The sequence below is a fragment of the Sorex fumeus genome, unplaced genomic scaffold (assembly GCF_029834395.1).
Source record: "Sorex fumeus unplaced genomic scaffold, SorFum_2.1 ptg000199l, whole genome shotgun sequence".
In the NCBI taxonomy this organism is placed as follows: domain Eukaryota; kingdom Metazoa; phylum Chordata; class Mammalia; order Eulipotyphla; family Soricidae; genus Sorex; species Sorex fumeus.
In genome coordinates, this window is record NW_026606256.1 from 179,486 (window position 1) to 203,339 (window position 23,854).

The 23,854-nt window shown below is 55.8% G+C and overlaps 3 protein-coding genes across 3 annotated transcripts; 1 reads left to right on the forward strand and 2 right to left on the reverse strand.

Moving 5' to 3' along the window:
- Window positions 1–1,781: 1,781 nt before the first annotated feature.
- Window positions 1,782–7,765, reverse strand: NAT16 (N-acetyltransferase 16 (putative)). The gene is given in 7 exon segments (XM_056108229.1): window positions 1,782–2,089; window positions 2,092–2,146; window positions 2,148–2,254; window positions 2,868–3,078; window positions 4,065–4,185; window positions 7,322–7,372; window positions 7,710–7,765. Coding segments are annotated over 7 exon segments (909 nt in total).
- A 3,042-nt stretch (window positions 7,766–10,807) lies between these two features.
- Window positions 10,808–11,642, forward strand: LOC130017526 (tRNA N(3)-methylcytidine methyltransferase METTL6-like). The gene has a single exon (XM_056108224.1). The coding sequence runs from the start codon at window positions 10,920–10,922 to the stop codon at window positions 11,496–11,498; it is 579 nt and encodes a 192-aa protein (XP_055964199.1). The 5' UTR covers window positions 10,808–10,919; the 3' UTR covers window positions 11,499–11,642.
- Window positions 11,643–18,642: 7,000 nt separating this feature from the next.
- On the reverse strand, window positions 18,643–21,516 carry MOGAT3 (monoacylglycerol O-acyltransferase 3). The gene is made up of 7 exons (XM_056108242.1): window positions 21,291–21,516; window positions 21,099–21,206; window positions 20,825–20,895; window positions 20,275–20,479; window positions 19,989–20,163; window positions 18,917–19,119; window positions 18,643–18,797 (listed from the first exon to the last, which is right to left on the reverse strand). Exons 1-7 carry the CDS (start codon window positions 21,394–21,396, stop codon window positions 18,643–18,645), a joined length of 1,023 nt encoding a protein of 340 aa, XP_055964217.1. The 5' UTR covers window positions 21,397–21,516.
- Window positions 21,517–23,854: the final 2,338 nt, after the last annotated feature.

The window sequence follows — 23,854 nt, forward strand, 5'->3', positions numbered from 1 at the left end:
CCAGTGACAGTTCTGCTCTGACTGGAGGGGCCTGCCCTCCTCTGGCCAGATTCTTTGGCTGGACAGCCCACATTCCGCTGCGGGCTGGGGGCTGGGAACTGAGCCCGCCAAACAGCAAACTCCCATGAAGAGTGGGAGGAAACCAGGGTGAGAGAGAGACGGGCTCAGAAGGGTGCGTGGTGAAAGCACTGTACACCCATGTACATCCCTACATGTGTAGGGTCTCTCCCTATGACATAAAGAGGTGGGGGCAGGGCGGGGCTGGAGAGGCAGAACAAACTAAGAAACAGATGGTCTGGGCTCAAGTGTCCTAACGGGGTCCAGAAAAGGAAGGAGAGGACATCTAGAGGTACAGGAGGCTGAGAGCACGGCAAAGAGGTAGTCTGGGGGCTTGAGGAGAACCACCTGAGTCAAAACCTGGCTCTCCCGGCTGAGACGGTTCTATCGCAGATGCCTCTTGCAGCCACGAGGGGTCAGACGAGAGAAGCTGGGGCGTTTAGCCAGAGTTCAGCCTGGTCCCGGCTACAGACAGGGTCAGCCTGTGGACACCCTCCAAGCAAGCACAGTAGCGCTGTCCTCCCATTGGTCATCGATTTGCTCGAGCGGGCACCAGTAACGTCTCACAACAAATTGTGAGACTCGTTACTGTTTTTGGCATATCAAATACGCCACGGGGAGCTTGCCAAGGCTTTGCCGTGCAGGCGAGATACTCTGGGTAGCTTGCTGGGCTCTCGGAGAGGCGCAGAGGGATCGAACCCAGGTCGGCCGTGTGCAAGGCAAACGCCCTACCCGCTGTGCTATCTCTCCAGCCCCCAGAGAAATAATTCAGAAAGAAGCCACCAAACTTCCCTCAACTGGTTTGATCATAGAATGGGTTGATTTTTTTTTTTTTTGCTTTTTGGGTCACACCTGATGATGCACAGGGGTACTCTGGTTCTGCACTCAGAAATCACCCCTGGCAGTGCTCAGGGGACCATATGGGATGCCGGGAATCGAACCTGGGTTGGCCGCGTGCAAGGCAAACGCCCTACCCGCTGTGCTATCGCTCCAACCCCTAATGGGTTGATTTTTATTTAATGAATAAAATAAATGTGTCTGTATATACCCTCGAAAATGATCATCCACACCCTATGCTACATTCACAGCAGGCCTTCTCCCCACTGCTCTGTGGGGTCTTTCTTGGCTCTGTAGGGTCTCGATTAGAAATCTACGTTGAACTGCCGAGATTTGGCTAGTGGAAACCCACTATGGCTGACAAGCTCCAAGCAAGAAGCTCCCCCAAGTCTGCCGTCCTGAGCTGTCAGGGCGTGGCCCTTGAGGGCGCTATAAGCAAGCCGGCAGATAGAAAGGTAAAGGGGATTAGCCAGAGCGATAGCACAGCCGGTAGGGCATTTGCCTTGCATGCGGCCGACCAGGGTTTGATCTCCGGCATCCTGTATGGTCTCCTGAGCACTGCCAGGAGTAATTCCTGAGTGCAAAACTAGGAGTAACCCGTGAGAATTGCTGGGTGTGACCCAAAAAAGGGAAGAAAAAAAAAGATAAAGGGGAAAGGAGGCGAAACTCGCACTGGGTGAGCAGAGTGGTGGGAGCCCAGAGCCCAGGCAGGGCGGGGCTTGTCTAATTAGGGGCGGGGCTTTCCTTCGGGGGCGGTGCCTCCACGTTTCTGGGCGGGGATTCCGGTTTGGGGCGGGGTCTGTCTGTTTCTGGAAGAGACTTGCCTATTTTGGGGCGGGGCTCTTTGGAAAGGGTGGGTCTAAAGTGCTGTTCATAGATATCGTTCTCTACAGGTACAATTCAGTATAACCCTTGACCGGCTCCAATCCCAAACCGACCTAGCCAGCTGTGACCACAACTGGGCACAAGGAAAAGTCAGCCAGCTGTGACCACAATTGGGGCGCCAGGAAGAGCTGGCACATGACACTGAGGCAGGGTCTGGCGCTGTAGGTGCTAGCGAAGCCGTCCCTGCCCAAGGCATCGGTCACTGGGGCAATGCCAAGTGCAGGATGGAGAAGAGACGCATGCAGTGTGAAGACGCACAGGTGTGCGCAGTTATCCACACGCCATTCTAGGCCCTTGGTGGCCAGCAGTCCAGGTTACTCTTGCTTGGACATTCCTGGATGAAGGTTCCACCCGGAAACACATCTTGCTTGCACAGAGGGCGACAGCGGGAGTTCCCGCCTGCCTTTGGTGAGCAGAGTTGAGGAGGTCCCCAAGGCCCGCAGCACAGTAACGTTGATTTGGACTAAAAGGATGCCTGGGGGTGGGGGGGAGGGATGCACTAGTGAGCACTGGACGGCAGCGGAAAAGCTGGCAAGGGGGGTTTGCGACTCTAGACAGCCACTCCCACCTTGCACCCCACCTGGTTCCTCAGGAGAACCGATTTGGGCAGGTAGAGTGGGGTGTTGGGGAGTCAGGGGCCAGGTCTCAGGTCCCTGCATCCCCGGAAAGGTGATCTGTATGGAGCAGTGTCCCGAAAGTGAAAGGAGTGGGCAATGGGAGACTGGCACACCCGGCGGGGAGGCAGGAAAAAAGGAACAGACTCCAGAATGCAACTTAGTTCCTGTGGGCAGCAGAAGGAGGAAGATAGGGCCCCGGGGGGCCTGGGGATGCCTGAGTTCTTGGGGACTCTGCTGCTGGAAGTCAGAAGCTTTTGACCTCTGAGCTGAAGGGTTTAGAATTAAGCTGGGTGTCCAGAGCAGAGCTCAGGTTGCCCCACTCGGTAGAAGTGGCAGAGAATATTAAATGTAATCAAATGTTGTGAACTACCTTATAAAAAAAAGTGGTAGAGAAGGAGCCAGTGATTGTCCAGGCTGTGGGGTGTCAGGAGAACCCGGGTAATCCCCCAGGGACAGGTCTGGCCCTATTACCCAGGGACAGGTCTGGCCCTGAGAGCTCCCTCGTCCTTCTCACCAGCGTGGTGATCAGGCTGTATTTCTTGAGCTCCCCGGGGCCCATGGAGTCGTTCCTGGTGAGCCAGACTACCTTGACCCCAGGGTGCTGTCCCTGGACCAGTTGCAAGCAGACACGCTGCAACAGCCGGGCCTCACCCTCGCCGCGTTCCCAGGGCGCCAAGCCCCTCTACCCTCATCCATCACATGCACTCCGGAGCAATCTGAGGACTTGAAAGGTGCTAGGAAGGCTAGAAAGGAGTTAATTAACTTGCAAAAATTGCTTTCTGTAAACAGTTCAGCAGCCTTGAGGTTACAAAATTGGATTGAACCCAGTAGATGTGTAAGGTATGGGCTAGGCATAACTATTTAAAGATAGATAGAGTGTTTTGACCATTCTGGAAACTGAAACTATGTGACCGGGTCAAGATGTTTGGGTCGAAATACTGCAAGAAAAACCGCAAGGAATCTAGCAAAACATGTATGTGCAAAATATGTGGTCTTTGTTCTCAAACTGCATAAAAAAGTGATCTGTTTCTGAGTTCGAGGCTCCCAGCCTCTGCCCTCTCTTGGGTATGTTGCAGAGCCCCAGCATGCTGGTCTGAATAAAACCCCGCTTAAATTCCTGCAGGAACGTTGTCTGTCTGGTCTTTCCGTGCCTCCCAGGGCTAGGGAACTCCCCAACAGACTGAGGCCATTAGGAGGTCCCCTCCCCGCCTCCGGCTCGGAGCTCTCAGGGCTCGCCTTCTCCCTCTTCTTCCTGAGCACTTTTCAACACTTGCATCCCAGATTCCAGAGCCGGAGGAACGGTCGATCATGAACGGGGGGGGGGGGGGGGGGGGGGGGCGGGGGGAGGGGAGGGGTGTCTTTCCCATCTCCGCGGATGCTCCAACTCCAGCAGGCTCATTAGGTCCCTGGGCAAGCCACGCCCACTTCCTTGGCCCGCCCCCCCAGGAACTGGCCACGCCCCCGCTGCTTCTTCCCTGGATTCCCTTGGAGAGCTTATTCCCCGAGCTCCAGGTCCTTTTGGTGGGTGAGTTCGGTCAACGAGGGAGAGGAAGGTTCGCCTCCTCTCGTTCCTGGGCTCCACGCCCCCAAACGTGGCCTGACCTTTTTTCACCCGGGCCCTGCTCCCCCGTCTCTCATCGCTCTGCCGGGGATCCTGGAGCCAGCTACGGTGGTGGTCGGGAAGGTAGTCCAGGCCACAGGAGACTGCCCGGGAGACTCCAGCATCAAGCCCAAATCGCATTCTGCATTGGCCAACACGAAGTCCAAGGCTCGGCCTCTGCCCCAGGCCCTGATGTGGACCAGACTCAGTCTCAGGGTCCCACTCGCGCCGTAGGATCAGTCATCTTAGCCTGAAGCCCCAATCTGGCATCTCCTGCTCCTCATCCAGGGGCATAGCGACCTCCTGACAGTGAGTTTCCTCCTTCCTTCCTCTGCAGAAAAGAGAGAACCCAGTATGGAAATCAGAGTCTCTAACAGAAGTGCCCCTTCTTGTCTCAGCCCTACTGAATGTAGGTGATCCTCTTGTATCATTTTTCTGAGGGGGTGCGGAGTAGGCAGACTTGGCCATCCTCAGGGGCTATTTCCCTCTTGGTTCTCAGGGGTCACTCCTAGCAGTGTTTGGGGACCAGGCCATGTTGGGACTCCTGCGTGCAAAGTCTGCACCCAACCCATTGAGCCACGTCCTGATCATTCTGAAGTGGGTCCTGTTGGGGCACTGGGGAGATAGTGCAGGGGGTAGGCACTTGTCTGGCACACAGCCAACCCTAGTTTAGTCCCTGGCACCATGTATAGTGGCGAGCTCTTCCCGGAGTGATTCCTGAAGAGGGATTCTTCAGCTTCCTCTTCTGCTTCATGTCTTTCTTCCAGTGCTTCCCCATCTCTCCTGTGGGCTTTCTCTTCCAGCTCCTCAAAGTTTGCCTTTGGGCTCAGTCAACTCTGGTCTCTGGCTCCTCAGAACCAAAGATGGGGTCAGAGAGATAACTCCTTCTTCTATCAGCTCTTCAGATCGCTCTCCCCAGTCAGCCAAGTATTGCCCTGGCTTTCGGTCAGGGATAACTCCCTTCACACACTGGTCTCATTAATCAGTAAACTGGGGACTCACATACCAGCCACTTGGTGGAGACTAAGACAAACTTTTTTTTGTTTGTTTGTTTTTTTGCTTTTTGGGTCACACCCAGCCAATGCTCAGGGGTTACTCCTGGCTCTGCACTCAGGAATCACTCCTGGCGGTACTTGGGGGACCATATTGGGATGCTGGGAATCGAACCCGGGTCAGCCGTGTGTAAGGCAAACACCCTACCCTCTGTGCTATTGCTCCAGCCCCCTTGGTTTGACTTTTGGATATGATTTTATTTGGGGTGCTTCTAAGCAGTGCTGGGAGAGTCCAGGGGCCCACTGAGAAGGAAGTTTTGACACTCTGGGGCCCAACAATGTGGCACTGATCAAGCCTCAAAATTCAGGGGACCACCAGAGCCATTCCTGGTGGTGCTAGGAAGGGTATACCGTGCCCAGGATCAACCTTGTCCAGGGCTGGATTGGACCAAGAATACAATAGGTAGGGCCATTGCTTTGCACGCAGCCCACTCGGGTTCAACCCCTCGAGCACCACCATAAGTGATCCCTGAGTGCAGAGCCAGAAGTAAGTCCTGAGCAACATCAGGTGCTCCTCCACCTCCCCTCTCCCCCGCACCCGCCTGGCAAAGGAACAAAACAAATTTGTCCCAGGGATGGAACTTGGGGCCTTGCACCTGCTGAACATGTGCCTTTGAAGCGATCTCCTGGCTCCGCCCCCTTCAAATCAATTGAACAAGAACATGACCCAGTTTGGGGCAGGAGGACAGGTGGTATCAGCTGTGTCAGCAGCACCGCTTATGTAAACACAGCCTAGTTACAAACAGGCTTCAAAATCAGACCTGCACCGAGCCCCTTCTCACTGGTGTGAATGTACATGCACCCTCCCAGCTAATCCTAGAAACGGAGGTGGTAGGGGCTGGGTGTCCGCATTGGTCCCAGAGAGCCCTGGGGGCCAACCCAAACCCTGGAACTCCCCAGATTTCAGAGTGAGGCCCCAGGGGGTGAAGATTTGCTCAGGGCAACTCAGATGCAGCAGAACTAGAAATGAAGGTAGAAATGACAGTTCTGGAACCCAGGCGGGCAGGGAGGCTGCTGAAGCTATCCCACACCCAGCCTGCAGAGCGAGGGCAGAGGACCCTCCTCCCCCACACACACACACAGGCTGTAAACTCAGCTGGGACACTGCTGGTGCCCAGCTCTGTGGGTGATGAGGACCATCAAGGTACCGCCCAGCTATCTGATGCTGGGAAATCCCAGCTCCCCTAAGGGGTCACAATGGGAAAATGTTGTGGTGTGAATGCATCACACCAGTAGCCTCACCCCTTCCTCTCTGCCCTGCTAGCCCATCCCAAAGGATGTCTTCAGGTTTTTTGTTATTATTATTATTATTATTATTATTATTTTGGCTTTTTGGGTCACACCCAGCGATGCCCAGGGGTTACTCCTGTCTTATGCACTAAGGAGTTACTCCTGGCGGTGCTGGGGGGACCATATGGGATGCTGGGAACCAAACCCGTCCTACCCACTATGTTATTGCTCCAGCCCCCTGGGATTATTTTAAGAGGGTGCCAGTCCCCAAACTCACAGGGAAGGAAGAGTCAGTAATTCAATTCCCTTTCTAGGCATTTATCTTTGCTTCTTCCCTTGGTGGTGCTGGGAGCAGATTCTTAAACCTGGGGTCCAGCAAGCACTGAAATGAAAGCGGGTCCCTTCCCTGCTGGTTTAACGGATCTTCTGGCCCAGCACCCACACCCTGGACTCTTCTTGCGGGCTCACTCCCTTAGGGGTCCAGACAGAGGTCCCTGAGACTCTGGGGGCGCTATGGGAGGGGGGCGGGGGACCTGGTCCAGGCACCCCGCAGAGGGGCAGCGGCTGCGACCTGACCCTCCCCTCTCATTCTCCCCAGACCATCCGCAGGAACGGGGCTCTTCAGCGTGGAGCACGGCAAACCAGGACCACCACCGGCCGGAACCCCCCCACTTCCCGCCGCCGCACCCCACACACCTGAGATACTGCAGCCCGCGCGTGAGGTCGGCCGCCACTCGGGGTGGGGGTTGGAGGGCGGCACGGGAAGGATCCGGGAGCCCGGCCGAGTGCGACGGAGACAAAGAGACAAAGGCGGGACGGGGCGAGATGTGGGCGCTCGAGGTGGCACCTCGCGCTCACCTCCTCCCGGTGCCCTTAAATAGAAAGTGGCGAGCCCCGCCCCCTGGTCCCCAGGGCGCGGGGCGGGGCGCGGGGCTGAGGCGGCTTGAGCGCAGAGACCCGAAAACTAGCCCTGGCGGTGGAGGGGTGACCAAGAGGGACGGGTCAGGGAGTGGGGAAGTAGACCACGAGGTGTTGAGGGGTACTCCGAAGAAGGGTCGCTGTCGTTGAAGAAGGTATTGCCCTGAAGTTTTTTCCTAGGGGAGTGGGTGAGAGGGGCGTTCCCCAAATAGCTGACCGTTTGACTGGCGACCACCCCCCTGGGCACCCAACTTTGGGGAGGGGTGTGAGAGACGTGGTGAGACAAGGGCTGGTGAGAAAAACGTCAGAATACCTAGGTCACTTGGTTGAGAGCACTGCTCCACCCCAACCCCGCGCCCCCAAGCCCCCGTCCTCCTCTGGGGGCTGGAGAAGCTCTAGCCCCCACTTCCTCTGGCCCATACCCGTCTTACCCTACCTGGCGGGTGGGGAAGTCGGGTTACAGAAAGCAACGGTATGTTGGGGGCTGGGGGGCACTGGGTCCTTTTCGGGTACCTCGTGGGCATCACACGGTGCCATCGAGTCTCCTCTTGGAGTTCAAAGGCCGTCATGGGGTCTGTGCCACAGCCACATGCGGGATCCCGCTCTGGGGCGCTCGGAGGGTCCTGGTCCCCATGGTGCCAAGGAAACCCCGCCCAGATGTGGAGCAGACTCAGGTCCAGCTGGGGCCTCGTGGCTGGGCCCCCATAGGGGAATACTGAGAGGGGTGTTCTGGCTACTGGAAAGGACCAGTGACCTAAAGCGGGGACTCCCTGCCATGTCCCTGCTGAGATGTCTTGTTTCCTGGGTGGTGCGAAATGGGGGTCATAGGAACGAGACTCTGGAAACAGGGAAAGCAGAAAAGATACCCCAACCGAAGCCGGAGGTCAGCAGGGCAGAAACCGGGGGCACCTGGTGGCTGTCTCCTGGCAGTACCAGCTCAGGGGACACTAAGCCCCTCAGAGGTCATGAGCAGCACTGGGACATGCAAGCTGTAGGGGTCAGTGGCTGGAGGTCATCGACCATGAGGGAGCCAGGCTGCGGTGGAGCAGTAGGAGGGAGGAAAGGTCTAATGCGGCTCCCCCTCCCCCACCACTAACACCCTGACACCTTCCCCGGGGACAACTGTGACTCCAGACATTAATGTCACTGGCTGAGCCACTGGGAGAGTTGGAGTCCTGGATTTCCACCCTCTGAAGTTTGCTTTTTTGCCGCACCTGGCGATGCTCAGGGGTTACTCCAGGCTCTGCACTGGGGAATCCCTCCTGGTGGTGCTCAGGGTGTATGGGATGCCGAGGATCCAACCAGAGTCAGGCGCCTGCAGGGCCAGCGCCCTCCCGGACCCTACACCCGCCCGCTGAGTATGAAAACTGTTGATCTCACCGATGGGGAAAAATGCTTTAAAATGTCAAGATACGGAAGGAAGCGCCAAGTTGTTGAAAAGGAGGCACGGTCACCATGGCACCCAGGCCACCTGCTCCAAGGAGGAGAACATTCTGGGTCCAGAATCCCTCGACTGGGGCAAATGCAAATCCAGCATTTGCCCCGGTCGAAGTGGACAATTCGCCAGATGTTCAGACCAGTCAGAAGCCAGATCTCACGGTAAGTCCCGCCTCCAGACGTCTCCCTGGGCCAATGAAACGCCACTTGGCTTTGAAGGACGGCGGTGAAGACTGTTCCGTCTAACACTTTCTTTCTCTCTCTTTCTCTCTCTCTCTCTCTCTCTCTCTCTCTCTCTCTCTCTCTCTCTCCTTCCTTCTTTCCTTCCTTCCTTCCTTCCTTCCTTCCTTCCTTCCTTCCTTCCTTCCTTCCTTCCTTCCCTCCTTTCTTTCTTTCTTTCTTTCTTTCTTTCTTTCATTTTTTGGGCCACACCTAGCGATGCACAGGGGTTACTCCTGGCTCATGCACTCAGGAATCACTCCTGGCGGTGCTCAGGGGACCATATGGGATGCTGGGGATCAAAGCCAGGTCAGCCGCATGCAAGGCAAACGCCTACCCACTGTGCTATCCCTCCAGCCCCAGAACAGACACTTTCATCCCTGGTTCGATCTCCAGCATCCCCTATAGTCCCTCAAGCAAGCCAGATAGGATCCCTGAGTGCAGAGCCCCGGGGTGCCCTCTGAGAACAGCCTGCTGTGACCTCAGCACACACAAAAAGAACAGTGAAATGAAAGGCGCTTTCGAGGCACTGGGCTGGCATCCTGTCTGCTTTCTGTCATTCAGCACTCCCAGCTCGTCTTGCAGATAAAGAAAGAGGCCGAAGGAAAAAGTGTCGGAAACAGTCCAAAGTCAGGGAGCGCACTGTTACCTTGGAGCCGCTCCCAGAATTATAGCATAAGGGGGGCGGGGAGACGGCTCAAAGTTGATAGCACCTGCCTTACAAGGCGGGAGGCCTTGAGTTTGATCCCTGGTGCCCCACGTACACCCAGGCGCCATCCCGGCAGCTCCACTGTTGACACTGCAGCCTGGTATGCGTGAGCCCAAATACTCAAGGAGCATGACCATGGTATTTATTATCCCTTGGGGCCCTCAGATGGGCTGGAGTGATAGCACAGCAGTAGGGCATTTGCCTTGCGCAGACAGCCTGGCTGAGCCGGGTTTGATTCCTCCGCCCCTCTTGGAGAGCCCGGCAAGCTACCAAGAGTATCTCGCCTGCATGGCAAAGCCTGGCAAGCTACCCGTGATGTAGTTGATATGCCAAATACAGTGACAACAAGTCTCAAAATGGAGACATTACTGGGCCCGCTTGAGCAAATCGCTGAACAATGGGAGGACAGTGTTTGTTTTGTTTGTTTGGGGCCCTCAGAGGTCTCTCCCAGAGACATTCAACCAACCATGCCATAGATTCCATACCAGGACCTGAATATAAGAGTTTTCCTCAGTTTCCCTCAGTTTCCCTGTTCAGTTGTGCAGACACTCCATCCTATCGCCCCTACGAGCCAGCTCCCTCTGCTGCTACTTTCATAGCATTTGTGCTCTGCGATGTCTCAGAGACGAAGAGTGACTGTTTCCGATTGTTCACAGGCCAAGAGGCCAGCATAGGGCCAGAGTTAACAATTTTCCTCAGCCAGAAAACATAAACAGTCTTTGTGGGCAAAGAGAGTTTCAATACTCTCCAAGCCCCACAGAGCCAGGAACTGCCAAGGGCTCACTCACCTCAAAGATGCCCAGAGCTGGGCTGGAGCAGTAGCACAGGGGGAAGGTGTTTGCCTTGCATGCAGCCTACCCGGGTTTGATTCCCAGCATCCCATATGGTTCCCGTGAGCACCGCCAAGGGTAATTAATTCCTGAGCGCAGAGCCAGGAGTAACCCCTGTGCATTGCCGGGTGTGACTCAAAAAACAAAAATAAATAAATAAAGATGCCCAGAGCTGGGGAGAGAAGGGAAGGTGATGGAAAGGAGGGGAAACTGGGGACACTAGTGCTGGGAAATGTGCACTGGAGGAGGGATGAGTGTTGGACACTGAATCACTGAAACCTAGTATGAACAGCTTTGTATAGATCTATCTCACTGATTTAATAATAAAACCGTTTTTCCGTTGCCACGGCATGGACCCGGCTAAGGGATGAGTGCGGTGGGCTCTGTCCCGCAAGCACCAGGTGCCACATCAGCTGTACACCAACCCAGCCTAAGAACTACCTCCAAGAACACACTGTCTGCTCTCAGATTGGGTTCCTTAGTTATGCATCTTCAGTGGTGTTGAATGACTTACCATCACATTGTAAGATGGTTTCTCTGCAAAGGAAAGACCTGCAGGCACGGATTCTCAGCTCAGAAGAAGAGGAGAAACTGAAAAGAGACCAGATCGTAGTATCTGATTTTAAACAGCAAAAGTTGGAGAAAGAGGTGCAGAAGAATTGGGATCTTTTTTACAAGAGAAATAGTACTAATTTTTTCAAAGATCGACACTGGACCACCAGAGAGTTTGAGGAGCTAAGATCGTGTAGGGAGTTTGCAGATCAAAAGTTGATTATACTTGAAGCTGGCTGTGGTGTTGGTAATTGTTTATTCCCTCTTTTGGAAGAAGATCCCAATATCTTTGCCTATGCCTGTGATTTTTCTCCAAGAGCAGTAGAGTATGTCAAGCAGAATCCTCTCTACAGCACCGAAAGATGCAGGGCATTCCACTGTGACCTGACGAAAGACGACCTTCCGGAGCACGTCCCCCCGGATTCAGTGGATGTGGTTACGCTGATATTTGTGCTCTCAGCTGTGCACCCAGAGAAGATGCCCCGTGTCTTACAGAACATTTACAAGGTACTGAAACCAGGTAAAAGTGTTGTTTCGCGACTATGGGCTCAATGACCACGCCATGCTCAGGTTTAAAGCCGGCAGCAAGCTTGGAGAGAATTTCTACGTGCGCCAGGACGGAACCAGATCATATTTTTTCACTGCCGAATTCCTGGCACGACTCTTCAGGGATGCAGATTATGAAGAAGTGGTGAACGAGTACGTGTTTCGGGAGACCGTGAATAAGAAGGAAGGCCTGTGTGTCCCCAGAGTTTTCCTACAGAGCAAGTTCCAGAAGACGCCAAAGAACCCCCCTCACTCCCAAGACCCCTGAATCCCAAGTCTGAACCTTTCGCAGGGCTGAGGTGGTGCCTTCCCTTGAGATGTTGAAAGTCATTCTCGAGTTGAATATTTTTTTATATTGTAATTCTTGAAATGAATGTATGTGACTTTTTTTGTATTATTAAATATCAAGCAAATGTATCTGTCCCAGAAAGCCAAATAAAATTTTGCGGCCGTAGAAAAAATAATAATAATAATAATAAAACCGTTTTTTTTTTTTTTTTGCTTTTTGGGTCACACCCGGCGATGCACAGGGGTTACTCCTGGCTCTGCACTCAGGAATTACTCCTGGCGGTGCTCAGGGGACCATATGGAATGCTGGGAATCGAACCCGGGTTGTACACATGCAAGGCAAACGCCCTACCCGCTGTGCTATCTCTCCAGCCTCTTAATAATAAAATCTTTTAAAAAAATAAGGTGATTATTACACATTCTTTTCAATCTTAAACTTAGTTGATAATCAACAACAACAACAACAAAAAAAAACCTAGGGAAAAAGAAAAAAAGATGCCCAGAGCTGCGGGGCAGACCAGGGAAATGTCAGACACTGTTCTCAAATATCTGCCTAGAAATGTTGGGGTACCCTAGCCCAGCCTGGCAGCTAGGAGGTGAGCATTAGTCATACAGTAGCCGCCAGGCTCAGGAGCTGAGAGGAGAGATCTCTCTGGTCAACAGAATGGGTACAAAGCCTTCCTCTTTTTTTTCTTTTCTTTTCTTTATTTTTAAATTGTTATTAGTGAAACTCCATGAGGTACAATTGTAGACTTACAAATTTTTGTGCTTGGGTTTCAGTTATACAATGATCGAGTACCCATCCCTCCATCAGTGCCCATTCTCAACCACCACGGATCCCAGTATCCCTCCCATCCCCCCATCCCCCATCCCACCCTGCCTTTGTGGCAGGGCATTCCCTTACTGAGAACAGATGACTGGTTAAAGAAACTTTAGTACATCTACGCAAAGGAGTACCATGCAGCTGTCAGAAAAGATGAAGTCATGAGATTTACATACAAGTGGTACTACATGGAAAGTATCATGCTAAGTGAAATGAGTCAGAAAGAGAGGGACAGACATAGAAAGATTGCATTCATCTGGGGAATATAATGTAACAAAATAGGAGACTAACACCCAAGAATAGACAAGATAGGGGCTGGAGTGATAGCACAGCGGGTAGGGTGTTTGCCTTGCATGTGACCGACCCAGGTTCAAATCCCAGCATCCCATATGGTCCCCTGAGCACCGCCAGGAGTAATTCCTGAGTGCAGAGCCAAGAGTAACTCCTGAGCATCGCCGGGTGTGACCCAAAAAGAAAAAAAAAAAAGAATAGCCAAGATAAGTACCAGGAGGTTCACCCCATGGCTTTGAGGCCAGCCGCATATGCTAGGGGAAAAGGCAGCTCAGATAGAGAAGGGAGCACCAAGTAAAGGGTGTTGGGAGGATCCTCCCAGGATGGAAGATACATGCTGAAAGTAGACTATAGACTGAACATGATTGCCACTCAATGCCTCTTTTGCAAACCACAGCACCCAAAAGGAGAGAGAGAACAAAAGGGAATGCCCTGCTGCCACAGAGGCAGGGTAGAATCGGGGGGGATGGGGGGTGGGAGGGATACTGGGATCAGTGGTGGTGGAGAATCGGCACTGGTGGAGGGATGGGTACGCAATCATTGTATAGCTGAAACCCAAGCACAAAAATTTGTAAGTCTACAACTGTACCTCATGGTGTTTCATTAATAAAAATTAAAAAAAAAAAAGGAGAGAGAGCCCTTCCTCTCTTTATTCTCCACAAACTTCCGCTTCTTAGGGCTGGAGTGATAGCACAGCACAGAGAGCACTGGCCAGCCTGCGCAGGTCCTGCAGTCTGGATACCCCAGGTATGCCCTGTGGCCTCCAGGCCCAACTCCTCATTCTTAGGGCCTCCAATGGCCTCTAGACCTACCCATGGTTGCAACTGGGATCAAACTGGGCCTGGGGTATTGGAACACTACAGGATCAAAACCCATTTATGAACAACTTTGTAATTGTGTAAACTGTGTATCTCACTGTGGTCATGGTCACGGTCACGGTCACAGTCCTCCCGTTGTTCATCGATTTGCTCAAGCGGGCCCAGTAATATCTCCATCGTGAGACTTGTTGTTACTGTGTTTGGCATATTGGATACATCACGGGTAGCTTGCCAGGCTCTCTAAGAGGCGGGGAGGAATCGAATCCGGCTCGGCCAGGCCGGCTGTGTGCAAGGCAAACGCCCTACCACTGTGCTATCACTCCAGCCCCACCTCACTGTGATTCCACAAAAATCAAAACTGAACCAAACCAAACACCTGGGCCCAGGTCCCTGTCCCTAATCCTGTGCTGATTCCTCCCAGCCCTTTCATCTTTGTATTGATTTGGGATCCACCCTTCAGGGGGGTGCTACTCTCAGTTCAGAGTTTGGGATGTCTCCTGGCTGCACTCAAGGGACCATGCGATGCCTGAGACAGAACCCAGGGCCCCTTGAACCCTTTGAGCTGTCGTCTGGTCCACTGCAAAGTGACACTGGACTGGGCATTTTTGTTTTGTTTGCAGTTTTGCTCTGCCCTTATTTTCACTTTTTTTCTTTTTTCCTTTTTGGGTCACACCCAGCGATGCACAGGGGTTACTCCTGGCTCAAGCACTCAGGAATTACTCCTGGTGGTGCTCAGGGGACCATATGGGATGCTTGGGAATCAAAACCAGGTCAGCTGCATGCAGGGATGGCGCCAGGTGATTCGGAGCCCTGTGGCCTGCTTAAGTCCAGCACAACCTGGGAGTGGATGGACACTCTGGATGGCTCAGTGACAGTGATCTGTGTCTGCCCCAGGGAAAGTGACACTGGACTGGGCATTTTTGTTTGGTTGGGGGCCACGTTCAGTGGTTCTCAGGGATTAGCCCTGGCTCTGTGCTCAGAGATCACTCCTGGTAGGGCTCAGGGGACCCTCCCTATGGAATGCCAGGGAAAGAGCCTGCCTGGGCCAACTGTTTGTCAGCAAATGCCCTCCCCTCCCCTCCCCTCTGGCCTCCGGACTGGTCATCGATCAAAGGAGTCCAGTCTCAAGGGCCAAAGGCTCAGACATTCAGGGCTTACTTCTGGCTCTGCACTCAGGGATCACTGCTGGTGATGCTTTGGGGATCATATGGGATGCCGGGGATCAAACTCGGTAGGCCGTGTGCAAGGCAAGAGCCCTCCCCACTGTAGTTTTGCTCTGCCCCTCTTTTCACTTTTTTTTCCTTTTTTTCTTCTTGGGTCACACCCGGTGATGCACAGGGGTTACTCCTGGCTCATGCACTCAGGAATTACTCCTGGTGGTGCTTGGGAGACCATATGGGATGCTGGGAATCGAAACCAGTTCAGCTGCATGCAAGGGAAACGCCACTGTACTATCACTACAGCCCCTCTTTTCACTTTAAAAAAAATTTTTTTATTAGTGAAACACCATGAGGTACAGTTGTAGACTTACACACTTTTGTGCTTGGGCCTCAGTCATACAATGATCGAATATCCATCCCTCCACCAGTGCCCATTCTCCACCACCACTGATCCCAGTATCCCTCCCACCCCCCAGTTCCCCCATTCCACCCTGCCTCTGTGGCAGGACATTCCCTTTTTAAACTTCTCTGTTCTGGAGCCACAGGTGGCAGTGGCTCTGTGGTTTGGGATGGTCTTGGGGGCCCCTCCCGTTGGGCTATGCTGCGCTGGAGTTTGAACCTGGGCCACCCCGGCAAGGCTCGAGCCTACCCTGGAGCCTGAGTTTTTCAAAGTGGATAAGTGTAAATGATCTCACAATAGCTTTCTTGCTGAGAGTCAGGTTTCACTTTCCAGGGTAGAGGGTTTGGGGATGGTTTCTGGGTTGGGCACACATCCAATGATGCTGGGGGCTATTCCTGGCTCTGCACTCAGAAATAACGCCTGGTGGTGCTTGGGGGACCATATTCAATGCTAGAGATTCAAATCAGGGGCAGCAGATCACAGGGCAAGTGCTTGATCCCTCACCCTTTGCTCTCTCTCTAGCAGAGAAGGGCTGTGTGCCGCTGTACTCTTCTACTGGAGCTCAAATCGGATTGTCTTACAGGAATTATCTTATCAGGCATTGATTTATTTTTATTTTTGGGGCAATACCTGACAGTGTGCAGGGGTTATTACTCCTGGCTCTGCACTCAACTATTACTCCTGGTGGTGCTTGGGGACTCGATGAGGGATACTGGGGATAGAATCCGGATAGGCTGCGTTAGACAAGTGCCTGCCCTGTTGTATTATGACTCTGCCCCCTTATCAGACACTGACACTCAAGACTTAAGTCCAGCCAGACATTAGGAACACAAGAAGACAAGATAATGATGTTTTTTATTCTTTTTTCCTTAGTAGCAAGGAAACTCTATGAAAGGAAACTTGTCCCCTCTTTCTATAATCACCCGGAAACATTTGTGAAGGAAAGACATTATAAAGTATTTGACCTTTTCTTAGGCTACTGTTCAGAATAATGAGTTGGTTTCCTGGCATCCTTTGGCTGGAATCAGGGGCTGTTTTCTGCACCGTTAGGAACTCATGGATGTGACCTGCTTAAGATGGTCAAAAGGTCCAGCACACTCAGTGCATTCATGCTCTGTCCAGCTTTTCGGATTAGCTGGTTGATTTTACCTTCATTGTTATGAGATGCACTGGCAGTGCTGGGAAGGGAGAGTCTTAGATATACAAAGCATGTGTCCTACACCTGAAATACATCCCTGCCCCTAAACTTTAAATGTTTTTAATTTTTAAAAACGGGGGTGAAGGGGTTGGGCTACACGCTGACTCTGTGCTCAGGGATCACTCCTGGGGTTCAGGAGACCCTATCGGGTGCCAGGAATCAAACCTGGGGTAGCTGTGTGCAAGACAAGTGCCTTCCGGGCTGTCCTATCTCTGAAGTCACACGAATCTGGAGTTAGTTCTAAAGTAACTCGAAGGTCAGGGCAGACATTGGAGAGAGTCACAGGGTGTCCGGCTGCCTCCAAAGTTTGTGGACATGTGGTCCTGTAGGTGGAACTTGTGCTGTGTTTCAGAAGCTCCCCCCAGGCAACCTTGAGACCTGGGTGAGATTATTTCCCTGTGATGATAAGGAGAACAAGGTCCCCCCTCCCTGCCCCCCTCCGGCCAGCCCCGCTCCTGGAGAGAAGGGAACCCAATGTTAAGACAGTCTGCTTTGCGGGGCAAGTGTCCTCAGCTGCCTGCGTCCCTCTGAGGGGCCGCTCCTTGCACCCATCCCGCCCACATCCCACCCTCACGTCCCTGCGGGCGGTGCCCCTGGCATCCTCTGGCTCAGGGTCTGCAGGGAGTGACAGGTTCGCGTGTGAGTAGAGACCGCCCTCTGGTGGCCATTTGGAGGATGGCAGGGGGGAAGCCCCCCCCCCCCCCCCCACCCCAGTACGAGGCGGTGTAAGGCCAGCACAGGTAACCTCACAACACACACACACAACACAACAGGGGGAGAGGTGGCTCAGGGACAGTCCTCTATGGCTTTGGCTGTGGGACCATCACGTAGTCTACGAATCTGCCTCTGCTTGCTCTCAGCACCTACATTGCCCCAGAAGCTCCAAAGCAATTGTGTGTGTGTGTTAAGTATAGATGCGTGTGTTAGTGTGTATGAGTGTGTATGTGTGTGACTGTGTGCATGAGTTGTGTGTGGTGTGTATGAGTGCATGTGTGTGTGAGACAGTGTGTGTATGAGTGTGTGGTGTATATGAGTGTGTGTATGAATGTGTGTATGTGTGTGTTATTGTGTGTATGTGTGATTGTGGATGTGTATCTGTGTGATTGTGAGTGTATGATTGTGTATGTGTGTGGTTGCGTATGTGCGATTGAACGTGAGTTTGTGATTGTGAGTATATGATTGTGCTTGACTGTGTGTCTGTGAGTTCTAAGTTTGTGAGTATATGATTGTGAGTATATGATTGTGTTTGTGTGATTGTGTGTGACTGTGCATCTGTGAGTTCTGAGTTTCAGCACCAAACCCTGTGCTTCTCACCCCGGGCACCTCACTCATTTCAGAAGCACTTTTTTTTTTTTTGATTTTTGGGTCACACCTGGTGATGTTCAGGGGTTATTCCTAGCTCTGCACTCAGTAATTACTCCTGGCAGTGTTTTGGGACGAAATGGGATGCCGGGGATCAAACCCAGGTTGACCATGTGCAAGGCAAAAGTCCTCCCTGCTTTACTATCACTCCAACCCCCAATAGAAGCATTTTTGGTGCTCAGTCGGCTGAACCCCGTGACTAGTGCCAGGTTTGCTGGGTTTTACCACAACCTCAAGGTTACCACCACCTCTGCGGGGTCCAGGATGTGCCTGAGAGGGGTGAGGCCCACGTTCAGTCCCGGGTACCACATGGCCCCCACTCTCCCCAACACGGCAGGATGCAGTACAGATGGGAGTGGACCTGAACCCCGAGCACAGCTGAGGTGACCCATATAAAAATCCACCTCTGTGAGCGAGATGGCACTGATCAGGACCTGGACAAAGTCCCACATCCCCAAACAGTGATACCTGACCTGTGTTCCGGAAGTCTCCGAGTATTTGCACCCCCTGGTCCAGGTTCACTGCCTGGGCTGGATCCCTCTAGAGCAAGAGCACGGATTCTTATTTTTATTTTTTGCTTTTTGGGCCACACCTGGCAGTGCTCCACGCTTCCACCTGGTTCTGCAATCAGGGATCCCTCCTAGTGGTGCTTGGGGACCATGCATGGGGTGCCAGGGATCGAACCTGGGTCAGACGTGGGCTTAGGCCAGCGCCCTGCCTCCGGTCCCAAGAGCACAAACTCCAAGGCACCCCTTTCTCCCGCGGGAGAGAGAACTAGCTTTATTGGGAGAAGTCGGGAGGAAGAAGGCTGGGCTAGTCCAGGGTGAGCTGCACAGAGGCAGGGACACCGCAACTGGCTTTGTGCTCCTCGAACAGCCGCTGCAGTGCGTCCATATAGAGCTGGTGATAGTGGTCCACCTCGGCCTCGGTGGGCTGGTAGCGCCGGGGCACCGGGATGGGGCGGCCCACTGAGAGAGAGAGAGAGAGAGAGAGAGAGAGAGAGAGAGAGAGAGAGAGAGAGAGAGAGTCAGTGGGCAGGGCTGCGGGGCAACCCCCCCCCCACGCCTGCCCTGGGCCCAGGACTCACCCACGGTGGTGATGGGTGCGGGTAGGGGCAGCAGGCCCCAGATGCGTGGGAAGAGGAGGCTGCGCCCCCAGAAGATGCAGGGAGAGAAACCCAGGAGGTCCTTGAAGGCCGTTTGCGCCACGTGCTGCCAGGAGCCGGCGGCGAAGCGCTTGAGCTGGAAGGAGTCGTTCTCCCCAAAGGAGTACACGGGTACCAGCGAGGCCCTGGGGGCGAGAGCAAAGGGACCCCCAGAGGGTTGCAGCCCCTCCCTCACACCTCCCACGGCACTCCTTGGGGCACCCAACCAGCTGAAAGAAGGTTCGGGAAGAAAGGCCCTTGCAGGGCTGGGATTTCCCGGAACCGGGAAGGCGGGGCCTTGGTTGACGTCACTGCACCACACGTCACTCCTCTACGCCATCGGATGACGTCACCACCACGCGGGTGGGGCTCCCCCTCCGGATGCCTCCTTGTCTGTGGGGGGTTTCTCTGGGGCTTTCACTGCCCCTTTCACTCCCCAGAGGGGCATGTGAGATTCGCTGGCCTGGGCGTGATGGGGAGGTGAGGGGGCGTCGGGTCCAGGGCACCCTGAGGTGGAGCCAGCAGGCGGGAAACGGACGAGGAGCTGCAACAAAAGGGCGTTTCCCCCAGGCGGGTCCTGGGCTTGGAAGTGTGGGGGTTCTGTGGGCCAGGGGTGGGGGAGCTCCAGGACCAGGCTGGCCGTGGTGTCTGTGCCCACCTGCTGGACTCGCCTCTCCGGAAGGGCTTAGCTCCGCTGTGCAGGTAAAAAAACATGCCAGGGGGGTGGGGAGGACACCAGGGAATCTCAACCGACTTGGACAAAGAACCAAGGGCCAGGAGGGATGGGGGGGGTATGCGGCCTGGGGGGTGCTCGGCCCCTGGTGTCAGGATATGCTGCTGCACCTGACTTCTGGGCTGTCCCTGGTTACCCCCAGGCCTGCAGGGGTCACCAAGCTCCGTGCCCACGGGGCATCAGTGCACCAACTCAGGGACACGCTGTGCTGCCTTGGGGACCCAATGCCTGGGCGCCCAGAGTGTCACCCCACACCCCCCACGGTGTCCGGGGCTCACTCACCCATGCCTCAGCGCCAGGCGGACAAAGCCTTTGCGTTTCCGCAGCGTCAGGCGATGCTCCCCGGGCATTGCGTCCAGGGATTCCTGGGCGCCCCCCACCAGGATGACCACAGCCTGCCCCGGCTGGCCCTGAGACAGCAGGAAATCCAGGCTCTGGCGGTTCACGGGGCACAGCCCTGGGGGAAGGGGACCATGACTGTCCGTGGGGGGGCCCAGGGCCTGCCCCACAGAGAACCAGGCGGGGCCCAGGCTAGTGCCCGGCAGGACAGGGGTTCCCGCCTGCTCACCCAGGGCCATGAGGTAGTCCCGGAAGACCGGCAGGCGGAAGAGGGTGGCCAGGGTGGCCACGGACGCACGAAGCCCCGGGAAGTGGCGGGAGAAGCCGGTGCTCTCGGTGGCGAAGTTGCAAGCGGTGCCCGTGCACATGATTCCGTGCGGGTGGGCGCCCAGCACATAGTTCCGGTCGGGGGGCAGCTCAGCCGTCTTCACCAGCTTGGGGGGCACACAGTGTGGGCAGGGTCAGCTTGGGCGGGCTCCAGAGCCCCGTTCTCAGGAGGGGATCAAGGGCACGAGGGAAGGCCAGGGTGATCGGACAGCGGGGCCGGTGCTGGCCTTCACATGACTGACCCGGGTTGGATCCACGGCAGCTAGTAGGGTCCCCCCACCCCACCAGGATGACTTGGTGACCCCAAACCAAAAATAAATAAAAAGGGCATGATGGGGGAGGGGGCTTGCTCCTGACCGCCTGTTCCCCCCCCCCCCCAAACACAGGCTCAGGTTCCAGATGAGGGGGTGTTGTGGGAGAGAACGGGACAGATTCTGGAGGGTGACTGTCACCTTAATGGGATAATAGTCCCTCAGGTGGTCCCAAATGATCCAGTTCTTGATCCACTTGGAGCTCCGGCCGCCTGGGAGCAGAGGAGGGCGCAGAGTGGAGCTCAGACTCCACACACGGGATGGGGGGGCTGATCCATCCCCACCTCTCCCCACCCGCCGTGAAGGGAACAGCCCCAGCCCTGTTGGGATGTGGCCCCGAAGGACTGAACAAAATCCCTGAGGGATGGGAGGAGTTTGGGGAGCCCCTGGCCCGGACTGGCCCCGCAGCGCTCACCTTGGAGGGGCGTGTCCCAGTCCACGGCCAGCCAGAGCCCGTACAGGACAGACAGCGACCACAGCGGCGTGAAGAGGAGGAAGATGGCGAGGAGGGTGCAGCTCAGACCTGCGGGCAGAGCAGAGGTAGGTTCCCCCATCCCCGGACACCGCTGCCTGCACCCCGGCCGGGGCTGCCCGCGCCCGCTCTCACCCATGAACAGGAAGGTCAGCACGAACTGGTAGGCACCCAGGGCGTCCAGAAACCACTTCCACAGGGATTTTGGAGGGGAGGGAAGTGGAGCAGTGGGGTCCCCCATCCCGACAGCCAGCGGGGGTCCAGGCAAACTGCGCTCCTGCTCAGGGGGCACCGGGGGCCCTTGCAGCCGCCGGGCGCGGTGTGGATGGGCGGCTGCTGTCCACGTTTCTTCTCCGCCTGATCTTTGAACTTGCTCCGTCAGCCGGTGAGGGTGCGGCGGTGAGGGGGCGGGGGTGCCCAGTGCTGACAGGGGAGACAACCAGGATTGGTCCCACCCCGTCCTGGGGGCCCCCGGAGACTGTGTGACCTGCAGTGACCCCCAGGAGATGCCCCAGACTCGGTGGTCTCGCAAAGGGGCCCAGCAAGGTCTGCGGGCTGTGGCCAGGCCTGGTGCTCACGGGGGCTCCTGCAGCCGCCCCCCTCCCCCACTCACACCAGTACTCTGGGTTCCCCTTCATTACACCCCTGACCCCCAAGACTCCCCAGTAGGCCTAGGTAGGCTCTGAGGACCAGCGGCACAGACACCAGGGTGCCCTGGAGTGTGTCCACCTGTGACTCCGAGCTGGGGTCACAGTAGGGCTAGTGGGGGGGTCACAGCAGTGGGGGAGGGGCCTGGGTGCAGCGGGAGGCAGAGCCCCACTAGCAGTGGCCATGGGTCACCCTGAGGGTCCAGCTCCTGGGGCCATGGGTAGTTGTCCGGGGGCTGAGGCCACAGAGGCCACAGGTAACCCCTGGCCCTAGCACCGCAGGAAGACTCAGAGGTGGGGGCGGAGCCCAATGCCCTGGGCACTGCACAGGCGCCCACTCCGGCCCCCTGACCCTCCTCTCGCTGGCTCCAGACTCTGCTTTCAGTATCGGGGGGCCCCTGGGTCAGAGCTGGACCCTGGCACCCGGCAGGCCCAGACACCAACACAGGCATAGGGGGCCATGCCCAAGGTTCCTCGGGGCGGGGGCACCCCGGGAGCTTCCAGCTGGAGGTAAGAGCATGGACTGAGGGTTCCAAGCCCGCTGTCCCCTCTGCATCACCAGGCAGAGGGACAAAGGGGCAGTGACACTTGGCAGAGGCGAAGGATACCCCGGGCCCTACTACTAGGGAACCTCGAGGGGAACCCGAGAGGTTGTGACCCCAACTTGGGGACTCGCAGTGAGACGGGACTTTAGGGGGTTAAGCGTGGTTCCGGGGAGCCTGTGGGCTGGGCATGGGGTCTTTTTTTTTTTTTTTTTCTTTTTGGGTCACACCCAGCCGATGCTCAGGGGTTATTCCTGGCTCTGCACTCAGGAATCACTCCTGGCGGTGCTTGGGGACCAAATGGGATGCTGGGAATCGAACCCGGGTCGGCTGCATGCAAGGTAAATGCCCTACCTGCTGTGCTATCGCTCCAGCCCCTGGGCATGGGGTCTTGGTGTGTCTCTGGGTAGACTCAGGGTCCTGGGGAGGGGACACAGGGGCCCCCAAAGCCCTGTGACCAGCCTGCAAGCTCATGGTCATGGGCACAGGCTACCTTTTATGTGGGTGCAGAGGCTCCAACCCCCCACCCCTTGGGCCCTGCCATGGAGCACCCCAAGGTCATGGCAGGGAGCACTGGGGGTCAGGATGCAGGTGCAGTGGCTGGGGAGAAGTGTGGGTGGGGCTCAGAGGCCAGGCCTGGGGGGTTGGTAGACGCAGCTGGGGTGGAGGTGAGCAGGGCGCCCCCATAACCTCCACCAGACCCGGGTCAAGGCGGGGACACGAGGCTTCTGGGGGGTGGAGGGAACTGTCACCTGCTGTCCTGCTGAGTCCCTGCCTGGCTGCCAGGGACCCCTGCTGAAGGGCTGTAGCCGTGGAGGCGCCTGGGCATGGACACGGGTCCCAGTACCTGCTGCTGGAACCTGGACCTTCCTCTGCGCTGCACTCAGGGGCCAGGCTCAGGGGGTCCATATGGGGTACCAGGGAATCCAGCCTGGGTCGCTGCGTGTCAGGCAGATGCCCTCCCCACCCTACCCGCTGTCCTATCGCTCTGCCCTTGAGTTTTCCCTAGGCCTGGGTGTGGGAGAGCGTCTCCCTCAGCCCCTACTCGGACCACACAGGGGGGGTCAGGGGAGGGCGCCGGAGCGTACCAGGAGGGAGGGTCAGAGGATGTCGGGAAGGGGGGTTCAGAGGATATGAGGGAGGGGGTCAGAGGGTGGCAGGAGGGGGGGTCTCAGGGTGGGAGGGAGGGGTCAGAGAGTGCTGGGGGAGGGCCCAGGGAGTATTGGGATGGGGGGCCTGAGGGTGTGGGGGTGGGGTTCAGAGGGTGTTTGGAGTGGGGGCTCAGTGACGCCCAGACTGGCCACGTTTTCTCTGGTTCCAGGGCCATACCTGATGGTGCTTAGGGGCCCCTCCCAGCTCCATGCTCAGGAGACCCTGCAGTGCCAGGGATGGAATCACGGCTGCCCGCTGGTTTGGGGTGGCTTCTGCCTGGGAGGGTGAGTGTGTGTGTGGGGTCCCGATCCACCCTCAGGTGCCTCTGGGATCTGCTGTGGGCAGCTGACCGTGAGAC

Coding starts and splice junctions, on each gene's coding strand:
- MOGAT3 (XM_056108242.1), bottom strand. CDS start 21,396: ATGGGGGACCCCACTGCTCCACTTCCCTCCCCTCCAAAATCCCTGTGG. Junction 20,480..20,824: donor GGGACTATTATCCCATTAAG/GTGACAGTCACC, acceptor GTGCCCCCCAAG/CTGGTGAAGACGGCTGAGCT. Junction 20,164..20,274: donor GGACTACCTCATGGCCCTGG/GTGAGCAGGCGG, acceptor CCCTTCCCCCAG/GGCTGTGCCCCGTGAACCGC.
- LOC130017526 (XM_056108224.1), top strand. CDS start 10,920: ATGGTTTCTCTGCAAAGGAAAGACCTGCAGGCACGGATTCTCAGCTCA.